We start from the raw sequence: 21200 nt of genomic DNA on the forward strand, positions 1-21200 counted from the left end.
TAGAAGCAAGTTGAAGGGTTTTGTTACGATTATGATTATCTTGATCGCAATTAGTAGCTTACTAGTACTTTAATTAGTAGTAATCAAGTTGTTTTAGTCGTATGGCCAGCTAGCATTTGGTGTTAGTGGAAACATATATGTAATCAAATTGGCGGGGTTGTTCTCAAACAGTTATTTGGAAAATTCTATACAATATATTACAAAAACATTTCTCTCTCTCTCTCTTCTCTTCCCCTATCTTCCTCCATTGCTATCTGGTAACTTGCAGGTTGAGAAAAGGGTTGCTGAGCCTTGGTGCTATCAGGTTTGCTTTATCTGCTGTTTTTGCACCTCAAGAAAACCCAACTGCCTTCAAACTTGATTGTTTAGGATGCGATGCATGTGGAATTAAATGTTTTTCGAGAGCTGATTGTTAAAGAAATCAACCCCATCTCATTAAAGGACCTACACAAATGTAGAACAAAGAATTCTAGAACATTCACTAAGGTTGGTTTGCTAGATTATCCAAGTTAAAGTAGTCCTTTGTAGAAATGACTAGAATGTTGTTTCTTAAGTTGGTGGAAGAGTCTAGAAGAATGGTGAGGTTTCCACCAACATGCAAGATTAGTGTAGATAATTCTAGCTTAGGAAGTTAGTGAAATTATCTAGATATCTCTAGCATGGTGTGTTCATGCTTCTCCAAGGTTCCATCCATGCCTATAAAAGGAGAAGGCATCCACACCATTTGTATCAACAAATCAACAAGCAACCAATCAATTAAGAAGAGCTAAGTAAGAGAGTGGGAAGCCTTGTAAGTAGTCTTGTAAGAGTGTGAGTGCTCTAGAGTTTGTCTCTTAAGAGTGTCCATTGAGAGTGTTGTAATATTTTGTTTGTGTAATACAAGTAATTTGTTCACTTGTGTTGTCTCTCCAACACTTGTGTTAGAGTTGTATACTCTAAAGTTTTTCCCAACATTGATGGATCGAAAACATCTTTGCTTGTGAAAGGGATTTATTAGAAAGCCGGCCAGGTTCAGTCAGATCACCTTTGGTTACTTTATCTTTGCTTTAAGGGCTATGAACCTAATAATGACTGGAAAGGTGATTTTCGTAAATTTGAGTTTTCATTCAAGACCTTTTGTTCGAGGGAAGAAACCAAAAAATGTTTGAAGCTAAGAAGTGTGGGGTGCGGTTGGTGAATGAACAAGATGCATAAGACCTCAACAACCCCATCAAAAGTCGTTCTCTTTACAAGCCTATCGACAACTCAGCACATGTGCAAAGTTCGATCAGCATGGAGAAAATAACTGAAAATTTATATGGGGCAGGATAGAGTGAAAGCTCATCTATCCCTTCCAACGAATCACTCCAAAAAGGGTTGAAATATGACTGTCTTACGCCCAGTTAACCATCCAATTCCTTCAAACGGTACTTCAAAAGGTAAGAATACTTTTCTTCCTGTTTTTAAAAACTATTTTCTTCCCCTTTTCTTTTAGTTTTAGAATGAAACTGAAAGTCTGAAACAAGTGAAAGATCAAATCATCTCTGTTCTTAAAATTGCACAGCTCGGAAGAATGGCTCCTGCTGTTTTGGAATCTGATCAAACCAATGTGCGTTGTGGCGTAGGGCGAAACCATGAAAGAAGCTGTTGCTGGACAAAGGTATCAGAATCTCGCTGTTGTCTGCTGACTAATTGACTGAGAACTATACATACACATATATGTATATGTATATCAGTATATGATTGATAATCATGATAATGATCATGATTAAAGAGTTTTAACCCCAAACTTTGCTGAAATCAACTCACCTTGATTACGTTTACCAAATTGTATTTAATTTGGATGCTAAGAAAAATGTAGCATGATTCGAACTGAGCTGCAACTGTGTGGCTTAATTGATTATGAATTTTCTCTATGAGTAATCTTCTTCAATTCAAACAAGGCCGCAGCAGGAAGACTTGAACTCGAAAATGCGTTTTGAGCTTGAAAAGCTTGACTCAAGTTGGATGCAAAATATGCCAGTAGTGTCTAAACATCTTTTAGTCGGAGTAAATAAATTGACTAGAGACCCAACTGTAATTGTCTGGAAAACTTCGCAGATTGCGGATAGACATCATCACTTGTACAAAAAACGAATCGTCCGAATACAAAATATGGGAAAGTAACACAACCTCTGCTTCCAGTAAAAACAGGCTTAATTAGTGAGGCCAGCTAGTCAGAGCCAACTTACACCTCGTGACATAAATAATCAGCTAGTTGGATCTACTTCAAGGCATCGTAGAGATGAGCTTTGCTCTCGTACGCATGAAAGGACGACAAACAATTAGTTGATATTTAAGAGAAATACTAGTCTGCTTTAGGCAGTTATGTCTTGTAGTTGTATGTGACACGCTTTGCACCGACTTCACTTGTAATGTAGTAGAGTTTAGATCATTATTACACCCAGCTTGTTTCATGTCAGAATATCTCTGCATTAGCTTGTATATCATCGTATATAGATGAACATTTGGTAGTATATGTTATATTGTTGAGATCTTGTGTTTATCGTAACTTTACAATAATTGTTTTTATACCATACGTAGTATGAATTTTGAAAACTACATAGGTTTTACATCGAGAGGTTAGTATTTTATGGAAGACAAAAGTTTTATTAAACCCCCCTTTTTTTTTACCCACTCGTAACTTTCTATTTTCCGCCCCTCCAAGTCTTCTATGGCTAGATTTATGTGGCAAGCAAGGGTTCTCCAACGGTTTTGACATTCACACCAATCAATGTAGGAATTCTTATTCTTATAGTTTGTAGCATTATCCATTCTACCTAGGATGTGAATACTCTCACTTTTACTATACTTGCATTATGCTCTGACATTACATACTCTATAATACGGGTTCCTCCGCACTGCGCACACTCTCACTATTAGTTTTAATTAGTATTAGACTTCGGTTTTGAATATTTATTCATACTTTTTACACATAATCTACCATTTATGACTTCGTCAATTTTCAGGCTTCAGTTAGCACGCTTCAATTTTGGGTATCCTCCTGGATATCCGGATCCAGGTGTTTACCACTTTGCTTCCAAAAATTGGCACAAGTTAGAGTTCATTATCGGTTGAAATTTAGGATAACAAATTACTATACTAGCAAATTACACAAATTGCATGCAACCAAAACCCAAAAAAATAAATTATAATTTAGTTAAAGGCCTTACAATCCAAAATGAAATAAATTATTGTGTAAACAATTTATTCGTTTTCTGATTAGATGTTTTGGCTGATATTTTAGTTGAATCATTTTTATTCCTTTTGCATCTCTTTTGGGTTAAGTAAGAGTATGGACTGAAATTTTAAATGCTTGGATTCGATGTATTTGGGCTTAAAATTGTCCATTTATTGATTTGTGTCTCTTTGGCCAATAATTAAATAATTGTGATATTTTAAGTAAGGATTATTGTTTTCATGATGTTCTAAAGTATCTTGTAATATAAGTTCTTAATTTATCTTCAAGGATGGAAAGTTTGTCCCAATAAGCAATTATAACCTAATCAAGTAGGATCATCCCAAGAAGGGAAATCTATTCAACACAAATCCCTTATGGGAAGAGTTTGGAATTTATTAAGAGTAATTATAAAAGAATGGAAAGCTATTCAACCAAATCCCTAATGGAAAAAAGTTTGGAAGTTATTGAGAAAGTAATTATGCAAGAATGGAAAGCTATTCGAGGGAGATTTCTTATGGAATGCATATCTACACTAGGATGCTTTTAGCCTAACATTCATTTCATGGAAGAAAAATTTAGATTTAGTCCCTCAATTTTTACTCTAGCTTGGAATTGGTCACTCAATCAAAAGTTTGTTAATCAAGATCTCTGAAGTTAATAAAACTTGCAACATTGATCTGAAAAACCACCCAATTGATTGAGGATTTACTTTTATTATGGGATAACTCTCGTGCTTAGTTTTGGTGTATGATGTTTTTTCCGACAAGTTGTTATACCCAAACCCACTATTTGTATTGTATCCTCTTGTACGATGTCTCTTTTTACCGATTTGATGAATATAACGCATTTCTCTTAAAAGGATAGAGTTTTAACTTACCACTCAACAAATAGTGTTAATTAAAGGATTATGCATTGCTCACTCCACGTGGTAGCTTTTTGTGTCATTCAAATGTTAGTATTGCAATGTAAACGTAGTCATGTTTACTTTAACAGATGTAGTTTTTCTGCGTCTAAATTCTTCTTTCATGAAATTTAAATTAGTTTGAAGTAGAATATAGTTCATATATTATCAGGAGAGCGTTCCTTTGTATAATGAGAATAATAATGGTAAAAAATAAAATTCAAAAGCACAAAAAAAGTTACAAATATTTGCAGTTCAAGCACACAACTTCAACTTCTTTCTCAAACTAGACCACATGCATCGCGTTTGTGATATAAATACAACCAAAATGGCCCCCTTCTCTCCACTTGCTACTCAGCAGCTGCAGCTTCTCCAAGTCCACCCTACTACCCAAAACCAAAACCAAAAGCACTTTCCTCACTTTTACCAACCTTCTCCCTTCTCCTCCTTGGCTTTCAACAACCTGAACTCCGGCCACCGCCCTCCGCCACCACTCGCCACCACCAACCGAAAAAAACGACCAAAAGACAAAAAAAATGGATTCGAACAACATCAACAACTTCGGCGCTGCTTCCAGACCTTCCCCGACATCATCGACTGACATGGAGCAGATGTCGGAGACCCCTCAGCGCGGGTCTCACCACCGCCGGGCCCACTCCGACACCTCCTTCCGCATCCCCAACTTCGACGACCTCCTCCTCTTCGACCCTTCCGACCTCGACCTCTCCTGTCTCCCCTCCCCAACCCTCCTGCCACGTGGCGGCAACAGCAGCAACAACAACAACAACATCCCCATGTCCCTCGACTCCGACGACTCCTCGGAGGGCCAACCACCCAACCCCTTCTCCTCCACCCCCAAGCCCGCCGCTTCCTCCGGCTCCACCGCCACCGCTGCCCACCTCCGGAGCCTCTCCGTCGATTCCGACTTCTTCGACGGCCTGGGCCTGGGGGATTCCGCCAGGGAAGTGAGCGGGGGGCAGAGGTCTGGGCCCCACCACAGGCACAGCAGCTCGATGGACGGCTCGTCTTTCGATGCGGACTCGTCGGTGATGACGCTGAATGGCTTCAAGAAGTCCGTTGCTCCTGAGAGACTTGCTGAGCTCTCTCTGATTGACCCTAAGAGAGCCAAAAGGTTGCCCCTTTTCCTTTAGTGGATCATGTTTTTGCTTTCTGTTGTTTTTTTACTCTGCAAATTTCGATTAAATTGCTTGCAATTGAATTATTTTGTAATTATCGTAAATAAATTGGTATTTCTATTCTCCAAATTTTTTGTTAGAAATTACATTTGCTTAAATTTTGTGGTTGAAGTTTGTGTTGGGAAAGGAAAGATTATTCAAGTTTTATTTTTATTTGTGTGTGTTTGTTGAATTTATGGACTATTTTTGTGGATATTATTTGATTAAATGAGAAATTGATTCTTTTTAATTATTTGGTTTTGTAGGATATTAGCTAATAGGCAATCGGCTGCGAGGTCAAAGGAGAGGAAGGTGAGGTATACGAATGAGCTGGAGAGGAAGGTGCAGACGCTTCAGACGGAGGCAACCACCCTCTCCGCGCAGGTCACTCTGTTACAGGTATAATACTTAAGACCTTGACTTTTGTAGCTTTGTAGAATTAGATGTATCATTTGGGCAAGACTTTTTTGGTACTACACGCTAAACCAATGGATCCCACAGCTTGGCTTGTTATGAAACGGATATTTTATCATGGTCGTTGCAAAAATGGTATTTTCTGCTTTGCTATTTTTGCCATGAAGTTATTTTCATTGTTTATTTGTGTCCGTGGTTTGGTTTGGGTGCATGGTTGATTTGATAATGTTTTGGTGTGATTTTGGAATGATCCAGGATACAAAAATGTGCCGTTATTGTTTTTAGAATGTGCTTTGTTTAAGTGATAGTTTAACTTTGACCGATCCTTATTTTGGTATGATTTTGAACTTACATTGACAACCCAGGAAGGAAATGTACACTGTACACATTAATAATGTGTGTTCATTGGGTTTCAGTGGTGATAATTTGCTTATGTCAAAATCTGCGTCATTGCATGCTTCCATGTAATTATCTTTCCAATAAACCCCAAGCTTGAGATGCTTAATCCTAACATGCAAAGAAACGTTTTTTTTTAATTATGTGTTCATGGTGCGAATAATCACCTACAAAAACCACAATTACATGCTAACTATTTGTGTATGCCGTTGCTGCAGTTGTTAATTTTTTGTGTGTTTTCTCTCTTTTTGGGTGTCTGCTTCTGATTGCATTATATTTTGGTGTATCCAAAATGGAACCGGCTACGTATTTAGAAGGATGTAAATAGGGAGACATTATTAAGGGAAAACGGTGTTATAACCTACAACAAATACTTTACTTTAAAGTTTAAACCTGGGCAGCTACTTAAACAACCCCAAGAACTTGAGTCCAAACCCTCAACACCTGCCCCACAGCCTCCATGTCCATGAATGCAGTAATAGATGCATACTAGCCGAGGAGAATTGAAAAGTCATAAGTTACAATCACACTTGAGCCCTCGTAGATGTCTTGGGATGTTTTTCTTAATTTGTTTGATTGGGAAGAAATCAAACAAGTTTGCCACAGTTGAACAGCATTTTAAGGGTCGTTGTCTGGTTTTGGACCCTTGCTTTTTGGCAGAGTTTAAAACCAAGCTGTTTTTAAAGGGACTTTGTTGTGTGACCCTAGTCTTAACTTATAGCATGTGTCCTTGGAAAACACAGCAAGTTTGTATAGCACGTAATTCAGGTAATTCAGATGTCTCAGTTTAGGATTTTTCTCTAAGTGTCAGATCCGATATCAAAGTAATTTTTTTTTTCTTTTTCCCTAAATATAGGCGAATGTTTTTAGTTTAACACCTAACAATATCTCGGCATCCTTATTGGTCGATTTAGCAGGGAGAAAGGGTACTAACCAAGATACTCAAATTTGACATTTTCTTGAATTATATATTCTTCAACAAATTAGCCATTGTCACCATGGTTCCTGAAGATGCAGTAAATGATATGCGTGTTTGTGCGGCTGTCTAAATGATGGAAATTTGTATCTGTTATTGCTTAGTTTTCCATGTGTAGAAAAGTAGGTGTCTTGCATTTTACATCGTCTCTATTATTTAGTATTTACATGTCCTGTATTCTTTGGTTACGGAAACTATTTATATCTACTTTAATTTGCAAACACCTTGGACATGCTACATGACTGCATATTTCATGTCTCTGCCCTTTAAATATTGGTTGGTTGTTAATGTTAGGTGTTCAATGTTTCTGGTAATAGCCTCTTATTGTATTCCTACTTCAGCCCTTGTTTCTGTAAATAGTCATAGTTATAAGTGATTTGATTTCTTCACAAGCTTTAGTAGTTTACCTGTACAACCTTAAAACCAGAGTTTTTCATGTTGTGTCTTCCCAAATTATTATGTTAGTTGGATGTTGGAGTCGCCACAAAAAATTAACTAGAAAGGTAAATAAAGCAAAGGTTACAATCACAATACAAAACGTTCTTGTTGTGCTTACACAACTTATCTATTGTGCAGAGAGACACTACTGTCATAACTGCTGAGAATAAGGAGCTCAAACTTCGCCTACAGGCTCTGGAGCAACAAGCACAGCTTAGAGATGGTATGAATCTCATTTCATAAGTTTGCGCTAAATTTTAACCATTAGTTCTTTTAAAATTATGTTATAGTTTCCGTTTGCTTTATTTTACACCTACAGCTTTGAATGAGAAACTTAAGGAGGAAGTGCAGCGGCTTAAGATTGAAACCAACCAAATCCCACCCGGGGCTGGGAATGGAAACCCTTTCTACCGAGGGCTTCCCCCTCAATATGGTCAGACTCAGCACCACCAGAACCACAACCAGCAGAACCAGCACCAGCAGCATCACAACCAGAATGTCGCCAATGGGCAGGCTCACCCGAGCTTTATGGACTTCAACGGGAGGGCATAGAAACTCTCGCAGAACTCATTAACCACAGTTTAGGTATTTCATAATGTTTTTTGAATTAGAAGAGGGTAATAAATCTCATCAGATAGCTTCTTGTACAGACTACATACATACAGGTAATGTATATGTATGTGGTACAGGACTGAAGGCTGTGAAAATTGCTGCTCACCAGTACACACAGAACCCCACAGTACCCTGTATCAGTTAATTAAAAACTACAGATCTACTCTTATGTTATTATTTCTGGCGGATTAGAATATCATCTTAGAGTCCAAAACTTACAGGAACACCTTTTTACCGTCGTTGTACTTATCGAACAAGCAACCTCTAGGGTTTAAACGGTTGGTTATGCATTGCTTATAAGTTTATAACATCAAATGTTGTGTTGGTCCCCTTTGCCAAGCAATGTCAATCTGTCTTCCTTCTGTTATGGTTGATTCTGAAATTGTTTATTGATTTTATTTTCTTCTCTTTTTTTGTGGTTTTTTACATTTCCACTTTTTAAGCTTGTCGATATGCTTACAAGTGGCAAGTCTTATCCCGTTTCGTCGCCTCTTTAGAAAAAATTTCCTGTACATGGGGTGCCACAGTTGCCGTATCCAAACCAACCACATTATGACGTACACTTTGTTTGGATACCGCCGCTGGGATGGAACAAAAACACCTTATGTATGGAGCAATCCTTCTCTTCGCCCGGGTGGACTGCGTCCGAGAGGGGCGGTGGGATCCAAGGGTGGGGCGGGTGGGCCATAAACGCGGATGGAGGGTTTGGGGTTTTGTTGTATTGCTGACGGAGACTGTCCGACCTAAGAATTTCTCCATGTATGAGTGGAGGGTAGAAAATAAAGGCACTTTGTTGTGTGATAAAAAGAAGGATAACGATAATGGTGCTTCTTGTCAAAGAAATAAATTATTTCGTGTCAGTTGATGACTAAAGAATGATTTGTGTCGTTGTCATATGTACCGAGTCCATTAATAATGATGGAGAAGGAGAAATATCACATGCAAGTTAGGTAAGGGTTACATGTTCAAACCTTCTTCTATATTTCATTAACAAAATTCCAATTATACAACTAAGTATTTGTATAATGTACGCAAATTACTAGACAAGAAAACAATTATTACTATTATTATATACAAAAATCATACCTAGATTAGTCACTCATTATGTTATCGTATATAATATAGTACTAGTTATGTTCCTCTCAACCGAGGTTCTAGGTTTGATTTATTTCTGCACACTATTCTTTGCATAACTTAAAATAAAAAATAAGTGGTGAATTGCTCTAGTGGTTAAAATGCCGCTTATATTGACAAAAATATTGCACAATAAATAGACTAGATAATATGTAATATGCATGTGATATGGTTCCTAAGGATAAATTGGATATTGACAGTTCCAATAAGATTTCATTCTTGAACAAAAATTCATATTTTGATTTATCTCATCTTCTGTATTGAGATATACCATAAGACCAATAAGTTGATTCGAGATCTCGCTATCAACCCGTTGGCCTAAAAAAGGTAATATTTCTCGTTGAAATCGGTTGATTGGGATAAAGTTGTATCCCTTGGAAACCGTACATGCACCTATTGATGCATATGGTTCAACAAAAATCACGAAAAAAAGAAAAAAGAATCAATGTGTAGATGTAGATTCTAGCGCTTTCTTTTATTTATTTATTTTTCATACATAAAGGATAAATGCACTCTTAGGAATCCTAAAAATGATTGTACTGATGCATCGTGTAAATTCTTTTAAATGCAAAAATAAAATAATTCTCTGTGGTGGAACAAAATATCTCTCATTTCCCCCTCTAATAAATTCTTCTTTTTGGTTTCCAAAGGAATGTCGTTATGTTACCTTGAACGGTGCACTAATCCTTTAAATCTGGTGACATTTTACCACAGTATCAAAAAATAATCATGCTCATGCACACTTTTGCAAGTTCAATCCTTTTAAGCCACGGTTCGAGCAAAGGTATTTAAGCCCAGCTCTATCAGTTTAGGTAACCCACTATGCAGTTTGTTACTAGTTGGATTTGGGTTGAGTTCAATTGAGGATTTTTCACAGTAGTGCCCGATAAAATAACAATTTAATCCCTCAAATTTTAAAGACACCGGGGCTGTTTTTTTTTTTTTTTTTTTTGGGTGAACTGAAAATCGTATTACCAAGACAAAGAATGGGCTTAAAAATGAGAAATCAATTTCTTTCTGGTATTTAGTAAGTACAAGAAAAGATATGTAATAAATACTAATTAGTGTTGAAAAAAGGGGGAAACTCAATATACCTGCAATAACATCACATTCAATTTTTTTTTCCTCGAAATTTATCATATCAAGAATTGAAAATATCAATTTTGACATATTATGTCCAAGTTTCTTTCTCAATTTTGTCACATAATCTAACGGGACCTCAATGTTATTCTCATTCTCATTCTCAACGTGGTCTCTAATGTCATCATTGTACAGAACTTTGTCAAAATTGATAATGTGTGTGACATGTTACCAATTTTTTTTTTCAAACGCACATCAATGTTGATGTGATCCTACCATTTTAGTGGCCATCTACGAACTTTTCTGCAAAAATGGAGCGGAATGTGTAGTACAAGAAACGAGGATGGCATGAAGTGATTTTGAGATTGGGAGACCAAATTAACAAGTTTTGCATAGTTCAACATTATTTTTACGATCATTTTGGTTTGCTTGTGTTTTACGGATTGGCGGTGATGCTCACACTCTCACTTTCACTTTTTTCTTTTGCACCTCATCATATTTTTGCTCAATCATTCTCTTTTATTTTATTAAATTTTACATATAATACAATATTTCAATGAATAGAATGTTAAATTTTTACCAATACGTTTCGAATTCAAAGCAACTCCTCTAAATTATTGTTATGGGCCATATTTTACTTGTTTTGTGCAGTTCTTTTGGGCTTCTAGGAAGTCATCTTCAAATCCCCAAAAAGATTATAATTTTCTTCAAAATTTATTTTTTTGAAGTTCTCAAAATAAAATAAGAAAAGTTTTGAATCCTAAACATTTCTGTTTAATTCTCTCTGCAATTAATTGGCGTTCGGCGATGAAGCTTCTCCGTTCAAATCCATGGCGTGGCACTGCCATTTTTAGGGTTTTTGGTTCCCTGAACTACTCAACCAATACTCTGAACTCCTCCTCCTCCTCCTCCACCACATCTCCCACATTTCAGCCTCTGCACCATAGGATTCTGTTCAATAAAGGCCCTAGGGTTCAGCGATGAAGCTTCTCCGTTCAAATCCATGGCGTGGCACTGCCATTTTTAGGGTTTTTGGTTCCCTGAACTACTCAACCAATACTCTGAACTCCTCCTCCTCCTCCTCCACCACATCTCCCACATTTCAGCCTCTGCACCATAGGATTCTGTTCAATAAAGGCCCTAGGGTTTCCGTTCTCCCAGTACTCCATCAATGGCTGAAAGAAGGGAGAGACGTGGAGCAATCAGAGCTCCGAGATTTCATCAGTAAGCTTCGCCGGTCCCGCTGCTACAACCTCGCCCTGGAGATTTCAGAGTGGATGGGAGATGAAATGAATTTCGATTTGCACCCTGGAGACGTTGCGATTTGGCTGGATTTGATCTCGAGAGTCCACGGAATCGGACGAGCCGAGAGGTATTTCGATTGCATTCCGAATGAATTAAGAGTTGTTAATGTGTATGGTTCTCTCTTGGTCAGCTATGCAAAGCATAAATGTTTGGAAAAAGCCGAGGCTCTTTTCGAAAAGATGAAGGATTTGGGGTTTGTGAAAGGGCCATTTACTTATAATGTGATGATGAATCTGTATTCTGAGGTGGGAAAACATGGAAAGGTTGATGTTTTGGTGAACGAGATGGAGGAGAAGGGCATTGAGTATGATATTAGGACGTTGAACAACCGGTTGCATTCGTATGCAGCCATTTCGGATGTAGACCGGATGGAGAAGCTTTTGATGAAGATGGAAGCTGATCCGACTGTTATTGTGGACTGGCATGCTTATGCTGTTGCAGCGGACGCGTTGGCTGGACAGTTGGACAAGACATGGGCATTGCTGAGGAAATCAGAGCGACTCATTACAAGTAAAACAAGAAAGTCTGGTTACGAATTTTTGATGACTTCACATGCTGCTGTTGGTAATAAGCATGAGGTTTATCGAATTTGGGGATTGTACAAAGATGTCGTAGGATTCTACAATAGTGGGTATCGCTGTATGATAAGTTCGTTGGTGAAATTGGATGACATTGAAGGTGCTGAAAAAATTGTGGAGGAATGGGAATGTGGAAACAAACTATTTGACATTCAAATACCCAACTTGTTGATCAATGCTTACCGCAAGAAAGGCCTTTTGGAGAAGGCCAGATCATACACAGAGAAGCTTTCAGAGGGCGGGAAGGAGGATTGTAGAACTTGGGGCATATTGGCTACCGGATATCATATGAATGGTCAGATGGCAGAGGCAGTGGAAACATTGAAAACGGCAGCAAGCTTGGAATGTCGACCAGGGTGGAAGTTTGATTGTTCAACTCTGTCTGCATGTTTCAATTACTTGAAAGAGAAGGGGATGTGGAAGCAGCACATGAATTATTGAGATTATTCAGAGAAATGGGTCATCTTCCAACAGATTTGTTTGATAAAATTGGAAGTTATATTGATGGTGGCGAACCTCCTATGGAAAGGATTGATAAAGTTCAGGATCGCGGGATGGATTCGACAGTTTAGCTCAACAATGTGGTAGCAGCCAAATATGTGTTATGTCTGAAGGGTAGTGTTTCTTGTTTTGGTGGTGTCGCGGCTGCACTGTGTGAGGGTTACCAGCTGCAGATTATGCTCTAGCTATTGTGAGTAAGCTTAAAAGTTGTGCTTCTAAATCTGCTTTCGTGGTTTCACTTTATGCATTGACAGTTTTGTGTTTATTACCTTCCATATGCACTTCACATAAATGTTTCATAGTTCTGTTTTGCACTGGCAGTAATGTTTATTGATGCGAAAATAGGAGCACGAAATTCACACGAGCGTTTTATATTACTTAAGGATTGTATTCGATTATCCTTATGACCGAACAAGGCGCAGCTTGCTTACTTCTCGAGCGATAGTTTTATGATCCGGACAAGAGTTTTTGAGGATGTTATGCCGGAGTGTCGAAGAGCCAGACACCGAGAAGGCTGATGGATAATAAGATAGAGCTGGAACCAGAGGCTTCATTTTGCCACTGCATTTGTTCAACCTTTACAACAGTCACGTAACCAGCGTATGACGATATAACTTGCATGAGTTTTGAAGCGTTGCAAACTCGTTCTTGAAATTTCAATTAATTAAAAGAAATTTGATGATTCGTTGTGATGTTGTAACTTGTTATTATGACAGCCGATTTTTTTTTAGAGATGATAACAAAAAAATATAATCAATTCTAATTATGACATTTGCAATTTTGCACGATAAAGTAAAGTGACAAGTAGAAGGCAAGTGACTTATAGCTCAATTTATTAAGCATATTCACTTTTAAAGTCGAGGTCTTCCGTTTGAATCCCCTCTCCGTAGTTTAATATAGATATTTTATTGTTTGTAAAAGGAAAAGTGACAAGTAGAAGGGAAAAGAAAATAAGGAAGTATTATCTTAAAAAAAATAAAAGGCTTATTTTTTGTTCTGGCACTTGTACCCTTAATCAAATCTCACTTTACTTCTTACTCTTTATTTTGTTTCATTTTACCACCTACACTCTTCTTTCGTGTCACACTTTACCTACTTCACTCCATATTGTCTCACTTTAACATATTTACTCTTTGTCAATATCTCAGTTTACCCTATGTCGTTGTATAAGTTAAGATAGTTGTTAATTGTGCTTATATGGAATGGACAATTTAGTCTTTTCAACCATGTTGGTTTGGTGGCATGTGACATGGCATGTTAGTGTAACTCATGGGTAATGGGAGGTGAGTTAAACTCAAACTAGGATTTGATTCTTCCAGATTAAGAGAAAAAAATATAAGAAAAGAAGGTTGAAGTTCAAGATTCACTAATTAATTTCAATGTTTTCAAATCCTTTTGCAAAGATTCTTAGGGTTTTGTCATGAGAATGTCTACCTTTATCGCTTTCCTCTTCTTTATTTTTATTAGTTTGGAGAAATCAAACACTGGTGTGAGTTTAACCCACATCCTTGCAATCATGGGTCTTACTAACACAGTTAAAAATACTAAATTATTCATGCCACATTAGCATAATTAACAGCTATTTTTAACTTATTTGAAGAAATAAGGTAAAGTGAGACATTGAGGTAGAATGGAGGTGTTAAAGTGAGACAATATAGAGTGTAGAGATAAAGTGGAATATGGAGGAAGAGTGTACGCGGTAAAGTAAGTAAATATGAGACTCGTTTGGAACTATTTTTAAAATGATTGAAAGTGATTTTGGTGGAAATGTTTTTTAAACCAGTCCATAGAAAAAATCTAATTCAATCATGAAAAAACACTTTAAATATTTTCCGCAAGAAGCACATATTTGGTGCCTTCCACAAGAAGCACTTCCAAAAGGCATTTGCACTATATGATACTTCTTCCAAAAAGCACTGAAAATGCTTTTGGAACCTAAAATTAGTTTATAAAAAACGTTTTCAATCATTTTAAAAGTATTTTCAAACAAGCCAATAGAGTAAAGGAGATAAGGTAAAATTTGGTGAAAAACAAGTGTCATGGCCAAAAAAAATAAAAAAGATGCCAAAATTGGAGATCAAATGCTCATTTCCTCTCGTGTGTTCTCTGTGAATGGGCTGCCAATATATTGTGGATCACTTTACTTTGTTCAATTTTTTGGGCTCCAATGAAAATTCCTTCAGAACTAAAAGAAGAAAAGGGAAAGAAATTCAAAACCCTAAACCCTAAATTGTCGTTCAAGTTCACTCCCCTCGAACAAAAAAGCGTCAAGCCCCAAAGTTACAGTTCTCTGTGAAATTAATTAGGGTTGAAAGATGAAGCTTATTGGTTCGAATCCATGGCGTGGCAATGCCATTTCTAGGGTTTTCGGCACGCTATTCAACTCAACTGAGGCGCTGGCCTCCGCTTCCGCCTCCGTCTCTGCCTCCGCACCACACCCATTTGTGCCTCTGCGCCGTAGGATTTTGCGGTCCGGAAACCCTAGGATTTCCATTCTGCCGGTGCTCCATCAGTGGCTGGAAGAAGGGAGAAACGTTGAGCGATCAGAACTCCAAGATTTCATCAAGCAGCTCCGAAAATTCCGTCGCTACACCCAAGCCCTGCAGATTTCAGAGTGGATGAGCGATGAGCTGAACCATGATCTGCATCCCGGAGACATTGCAATTCGGTTGGAGTTGATTTCGAAGGTCCGTGGCCTCGAAGAAGCAGAGAAGTATTTCTATAGCATCCCGGAGTTATTGAGAGTGGTTCAGGTGTGTGGTGCTCTCTTGTCCTGCTATGCAGAGCATAATTGCTTGGAAAAGGCTGAGGCTCTTTTCGAAAAGATGAAGCATTCGGGTATAAGAGGGCCATTGCCTTATAATACAATGCTGACACTTTATTCTCGAATGGGTAAACATGGAATGGTAGATATTCTAGTTAAAGACATGGAACAGAGAGGCGTTGATTATAACATTCACACGTTGAACATTCGGTTATTTTCCTATGCTGCCACTTCTGATATTGATCGAATGGAGAAGCTTTTGATGAAGATGGAAGCTGATCCTCTGGTGTCTGTCGACTGGCATGGTTATGTTAGTGCAGCCGAAGCATTCTTGAAGGTTGGACTATTGGAGAAGACATCGACATTGCTGAGGAGAGCGGAGCAACGCATCAACATTAAAACGAGGAAAATTGCATATGAATACCTGATGACTTCATATGCTGCTATAGGTAATAAGGATGAGGTTTATCGAATTTGGGGATTGTACAAAAGTATTGTAGGATTCTACAATAATGGGTATCGGTGTATGTTAAGTTCGTTGATGAACATGGATGACTTTGATGGTGCCGAGAAGATTCTGGAGGAATGGGAATCTGGGAACCAATCCTTTGACATCCAAATACCAAACTTGCTGATCAATGCTTACTGCGGGAAAGGTCTGTTGGAGAAGGCCAAATCATGGGCAAACAAGCTTTCAGATGGAGGAAAGGAGGATTGTAGAACATGGTCCCTTTTGGCTACTGGATACTGTACGAATGGTCAGATGACAGAGGCAGTGGAATCATTGAAAACGGCAGCAAACATGGCATGTCAACCAGGGTGGAAGTTCCATAATTTAACTGTGGCTGCATGTTTTGAGTACTTGAAAGAGAAGGGAGATGTGGAAGTGGCACATAAGATATTGGGATTATTGAGAGAAAGGGGTCATCTTCCAACAGATTTGTGTGATAGGATTGAAAATCATTTTGATGGTGGTGACCTCGCTGTTCTGGAGTAAGGTGAAGGGGGATATCATATGGAACGAATTTATAAAGTTCAGGATGGAGGGATGCAATAGACGGACAGTACAAGTCAACGACAAGGGTGGAAGACAAATATTTATGTAACATTGTGAAGAGGTATTTATCTGTAGTATAGCATCTTTTTACAATGGTTTTATCATCTTCATAATGCTCCAGATGACTCTGTAATTGGTAGCTTCAAATTACACGTAATTTTCTTGAGAAAAGTGACATAAAGAACGACAGGTTACCAGGGCAGCGTTGATGATGTTAGATTGAAATCTACCAATGCAATATCTTGAAAAACAATGTGGAGATCTCATTTTTGAAAAAAAAAAAAAAATAAATAAAAAAAAAACACAAATGCAAAAGCTGAAAAAACTTGGTAGTAAGAGTCTTATTTGCTAACAATGGCTAAGTTTTGTTTCTTGTTTGTGTGGTTTGGGCTGCTGTTGTTTTTGCTGCATGTATATCTGGTTGTTGCTTTTGCCAACAGATTGAAATTGGTCAATTCTCCTTATTTATGGGTGTGCTTTTCCATGGATGTCAAGAATCCTTAGATCTCCTGTTCTTTGAGTGCCCTTATGCGATGCACAAATATGGTGGTGTAGGAAATTCTGTGTCATGTCTCAGCTTATTTCTTTGCATGCTTTTTCTTAGTCGCACAATCTTTGATACTATGCTTGGTGTTCCGTGCGTTATATATGGAAACATAGAAACTGCATACTATGCTTCTGCAGTTTATGCTCTATTCTGTTGAAACCTTCAACCCCCAATATTACCCTTGCTCCTGGTTGTTATATCAGTCCAGGATGGTCTCTTCTTATTTGGTTTCACTTTACGTTTTGATAGTGTACTGCAGTTAAAATCTTGGTAGGTGCTAGTTACATGCGATAGCAAAAGCGATGATTTTGGCAGTCCAAAATCACCCGTAGACCACATGCACTCCTCATGTGTGAGAGAGTGTAGTAGGAAGTGATGTTTGGACTTCCGAAAGTTTCAATCTCACACATGCAGAGTGGCTAGAGGTTTAATTTTCCCCGATATGTTAATTTTTATGTTTTAATTGACTAAACAAGCAGACAACTTAGTCACATTTTTCACATGATGTTCACAAAAATATCTTTAGTAAAAATTCATTAAACCTTTGTGAAAGTGCTCTTCTTTTTACCAGCTGAACAAGTAGAAAGAACTTCAAGATCTTTTCCAATTTAATCATTATGTACAACCGTGAACACTTCAACATTAAAATGTATAAGATACTTAGATGCTGCATTTTATACTAACAACGGATGTGAAGGGCATGCACAGCCACGGAAATTGAAAAGTGGAAAGGTTATGCAGGTGCAGTAGGTTTTTTGGCAATGGTTACTGTACAGATGGTCTGAAAGGAGAGGACGCAATGAAAAAGGCAGCCAACTTTACATTTGAACCCTGCTGGAAGTTGAATAATTTTTCTTCTTTGGCTGCATTTCTGGAGTACTTGAAAGAGAAGGGAGATATGAAAGTGATACATAAGATTTTGACGATTATCGAGCAAAAGGGTCATTTACCAACATCTTTGTGCAGTAGTTTGTAAAATAATAAGACGGTGGTGAACCACAGGTTCTTGGGTCCTTGAGAAGTTGACGGGGCTAATTATGTGGAAGGTATTCACAAATTCGGGATGAAGAGAAGCAAGTGTAGCAGCTAAAAAGATACGTAAATCTGTGAAAGGTACTTTGTTCTATCTAAATGCTTGGGCTTCAGTATGTACATGGTTAGCAAAATGCTATACAGCACAGACCAGGGCATGGTTTGTAAATTTGCGGTGTGTCAGTAAAATTGGAAATTGTTTAGCCACTTGATTATCATCACAATGATTTCATTTTTATCTGATGCATGCATTGCGTGAATAACTTTGGAGTAACCTATGTGTCTGACATGCCCAAGAACTCTCTCAATTGGGAATTTGGGAAAGTAGTCTATGTAGTTTGGTATATAGTAATTGGAAGTATGTGTCTGGATTATCTGCAAGCTTCTTCTTGTTTGGGTTTTCTTCTGCTACTGCTGTTTTTTGCTTAGTGTCCTTATTCTTTTAGTTTTCCTCTTCTTTTAAGGTAACCTTTTAGTTTTACTCTTTCACTACCCCACAATCTAAGGAATGTCAAAGGATGAATTGACATCCTCTCCTGATCTCGCAGTCTATAGCCGATGGAACATTGTAATCCGGGTTGATGAAAAGATGGAGGGAGAGATCTGGACCCTTATTTTTTGTGAGGTGGCCAATGTGATGGATTGATGGGGGCCGTAAGATCTGAAATGAGTGGTCAAGATTACTTAATCCTTCGGCTTTGGATTGCCGGATCTCGATTCATCAAAGCATATATATCCAAGTCATTTTTCTTATATAATATAGAACATAGGTGGCAGTGACCAGGTACAGCACTTACCTTGTGTACAAATCTCAAAAGGACAAGAAAGTGGGGGAAAGAAGAATGAATGTGGAAGTATCAGTGGGAATCTATCGTGGCTTATTGTGACCGGCATTCCTACTTCTTTTGGCTTTGTTTTGTTGGTAGGATAAGTGTTAAATTGATCCTATATTTAGTACTCAAAAGTGAAGAGAAATTTGTGTTTACCTAGGAAAACTAATCCATTCAAAACAATGGAGATAATTAATCCAACCACTTCGACCTCGTGACCTCAAGGCTCGAACCCAAGACTCGTAGTTGGTGAACAGGTTTCGGCTCAGTGGCTCAATGTGGGGGACTGGACATACGCCCTAGACGTAGACTAGAACCCTGATCGCCGAGTCAAGGCACAGGAATCCCAACTCTTTAGGTCACGACGCAGTAAGATAGACGCCTAGGACCCAGACCGCGGAACTCGGCTATTAGAGATCTCGGGGTTCAGCTTGACTCGGGTCAAGAACTCGGAGGTTTAGGACTCGAACAGAAAACTTAGAGCATCTTCAAAGAAGATATCAAAAGATAAATGTTAAATGTTAATTTGATGATTGATGTGACAATGTTAGATTTTCTCTTTTTCCAACAGATATGTTTCTTTGTTATAAATGATATATGTAAGACCCATTTTAAAAAGAAATAAATTAAAATACATTTTTTTCAAGATCTATAATAGGTGCATTAATAGGATCTACATAATAAAATAATTAAAAAAAAAAACATTGACATCACCTTTTCTCATATGTCAAATTTGACATATGAAAACTCATATGTCAATCCACTTAGGATTGACACATCGGTTGGAGCTCACTCTTACCTTCAAATTTGATTACATGGAATTTCACATAGAATTTGACATCTCATTCGGAGATGATGTTAGACACCTAAGACAGACTGGGACTTCCGGGGCTCAGTACCTAGCCTAGAGAACTTGACACTTGTAGACTTGGACTAGGGACATCGAAATCAAAAGACCTGGTTAGAGAACTTTTGATGTCGGGGAACTGAATGGAGACATCGGTCCAACTCTGAAACTCCGACACTTGGCGAAATGGGCACAAGACCTAGATCGGGAGCTTGATTCGTGATCCGATGCAAGTTAACCGGATATGTTGCTCGACACCAAGACTTGTGATTTAATTGAACCATGTTTAAAGTGAAACTCAAAATAGTTTCATTTTTCAATTATTCAACCATTGGATTAGTGCTACGCTCTCCAATCCGATGCAATCCAATTTCTGAGCCCCATATAAACATATCCGAAGGGTAGTCACCGAGAACAGACTCTTTATTTTTGAGTCGTTAATCTATTATGTCCAAATTAATATGCAAATTAAATTACTAATCAAACGTGACAGCAAATCAAATAATTAACTAGACATACAAGATGTGTCTAGTTGTTCTTCATTGCCTCAGTGGAGGTTCCACTATAAAATCAATTAGTGATTTTTCGTTCTTTATTACCTCAGTGAAGGTTTTACCGTAAAATAAATTCGCGAATTTTTAAGCCTAACATGTAGACAACACAAATTGGGTGACGTAGAGCACGTGTAGCCGTTGGTGGACTTCACATGCAAGATGACCTGCTCTGATACTACGAAGGAAGTTGAGGTTCACCAAAAAATCAATCATCAATATGAGAAGTAGCCAAATTACTTATAAGTACTTGTAAGATCCATTCTTTCTCTGATGTGGGATTCCTACTCAACACACCATTTCATGAGTGACATATTTCAAGCTTAACACGTAGACAACACAGATTGGGTACTGTGGAGCATGTGTGGCCATTAAGCTTCACATGTGGGACAATTTGATCTGATACTATGAAGAAAGTTGAGGTTTCACCATAAAATCAATTGGCAATATGGAAAATAGTCAAATTACTTATAAGTACATGTAAAATCTTTTATTTTGCCGATGTGGAATCCATACTCTCAACACTGAATCAAAATACAAGCGCAAATATAAAATAATTTGTCTTAGTAAGATAGGGAGATTTTGCAAGAATAATACATATAAGCTAGCAAGGGCCGGCATTGTAATTTTCACCATCACTCACAAATGAAGACAAATTAAACTTCCGATTCTTTTTATGTCCCATTGTCACGGATTAGTGATTAAATTAAGAAATAGATTAGCACGAAGCCTGATTAAAAAAATAATAATCAGCGTATTATAGAAAAATAGAAGAACAAGAAGAAAAACAATGGCCTCCCTTAAGTACCACTTAAGGAAGAAACAAAAATGCTAAAACAAGAGCTCATCAAACATCTAACGTT

The 21200-nt window shown here is 37.8% G+C and overlaps 3 protein-coding genes across 4 annotated transcripts; all 3 read left to right on the plus strand.

The window, feature by feature from the left end:
• Window positions 1–4458: 4458 nt before the first annotated feature.
• On the plus strand, window positions 4459–8482 carry LOC137725469 (transcription factor VIP1-like). Of its 2 annotated transcripts, XM_068464160.1 has the most exons (5): window positions 4478–5232; window positions 5542–5674; window positions 7638–7722; window positions 7819–8084; window positions 8189–8482. In XM_068464160.1, exons 1-4 carry the CDS (start codon window positions 4637–4639, stop codon window positions 8049–8051), a joined length of 1047 nt encoding a protein of 348 aa, XP_068320261.1. In that variant the 5' UTR covers window positions 4478–4636; the 3' UTR covers window positions 8052–8084; window positions 8189–8482. The 2 variants fall into 2 exon arrangements, with proteins under 2 accessions (XP_068320262.1, XP_068320261.1); XM_068464161.1 differs by having other exon boundaries at window positions 4459–5232; window positions 7819–8482.
• Window positions 8483–11020: 2538 nt separating this feature from the next.
• On the plus strand, window positions 11021–13397 carry LOC137726667 (pentatricopeptide repeat-containing protein At2g20710, mitochondrial-like). The gene is made up of 2 exons (XM_068465602.1): window positions 11021–12899; window positions 13031–13397. The coding sequence occupies exon 1, from the start codon at window positions 11306–11308 to the stop codon at window positions 12647–12649; it is 1344 nt and encodes a 447-aa protein (XP_068321703.1). The 5' UTR covers window positions 11021–11305; the 3' UTR covers window positions 12650–12899; window positions 13031–13397.
• Window positions 13398–14843: 1446 nt separating this feature from the next.
• On the plus strand, window positions 14844–16701 carry LOC137726305 (pentatricopeptide repeat-containing protein At2g20710, mitochondrial-like). The gene has a single exon (XM_068465220.1). It carries the CDS (start codon window positions 15025–15027, stop codon window positions 16468–16470), a length of 1446 nt encoding a protein of 481 aa, XP_068321321.1. The 5' UTR covers window positions 14844–15024; the 3' UTR covers window positions 16471–16701.
• The last annotated feature ends 4499 nt before the right edge of the window (window positions 16702–21200 follow it).

Source organism: Pyrus communis, chromosome 2 (genome assembly GCF_963583255.1).
Source record: "Pyrus communis chromosome 2, drPyrComm1.1, whole genome shotgun sequence".
NCBI lineage: Eukaryota > Viridiplantae > Streptophyta > Magnoliopsida > Rosales > Rosaceae > Pyrus > Pyrus communis.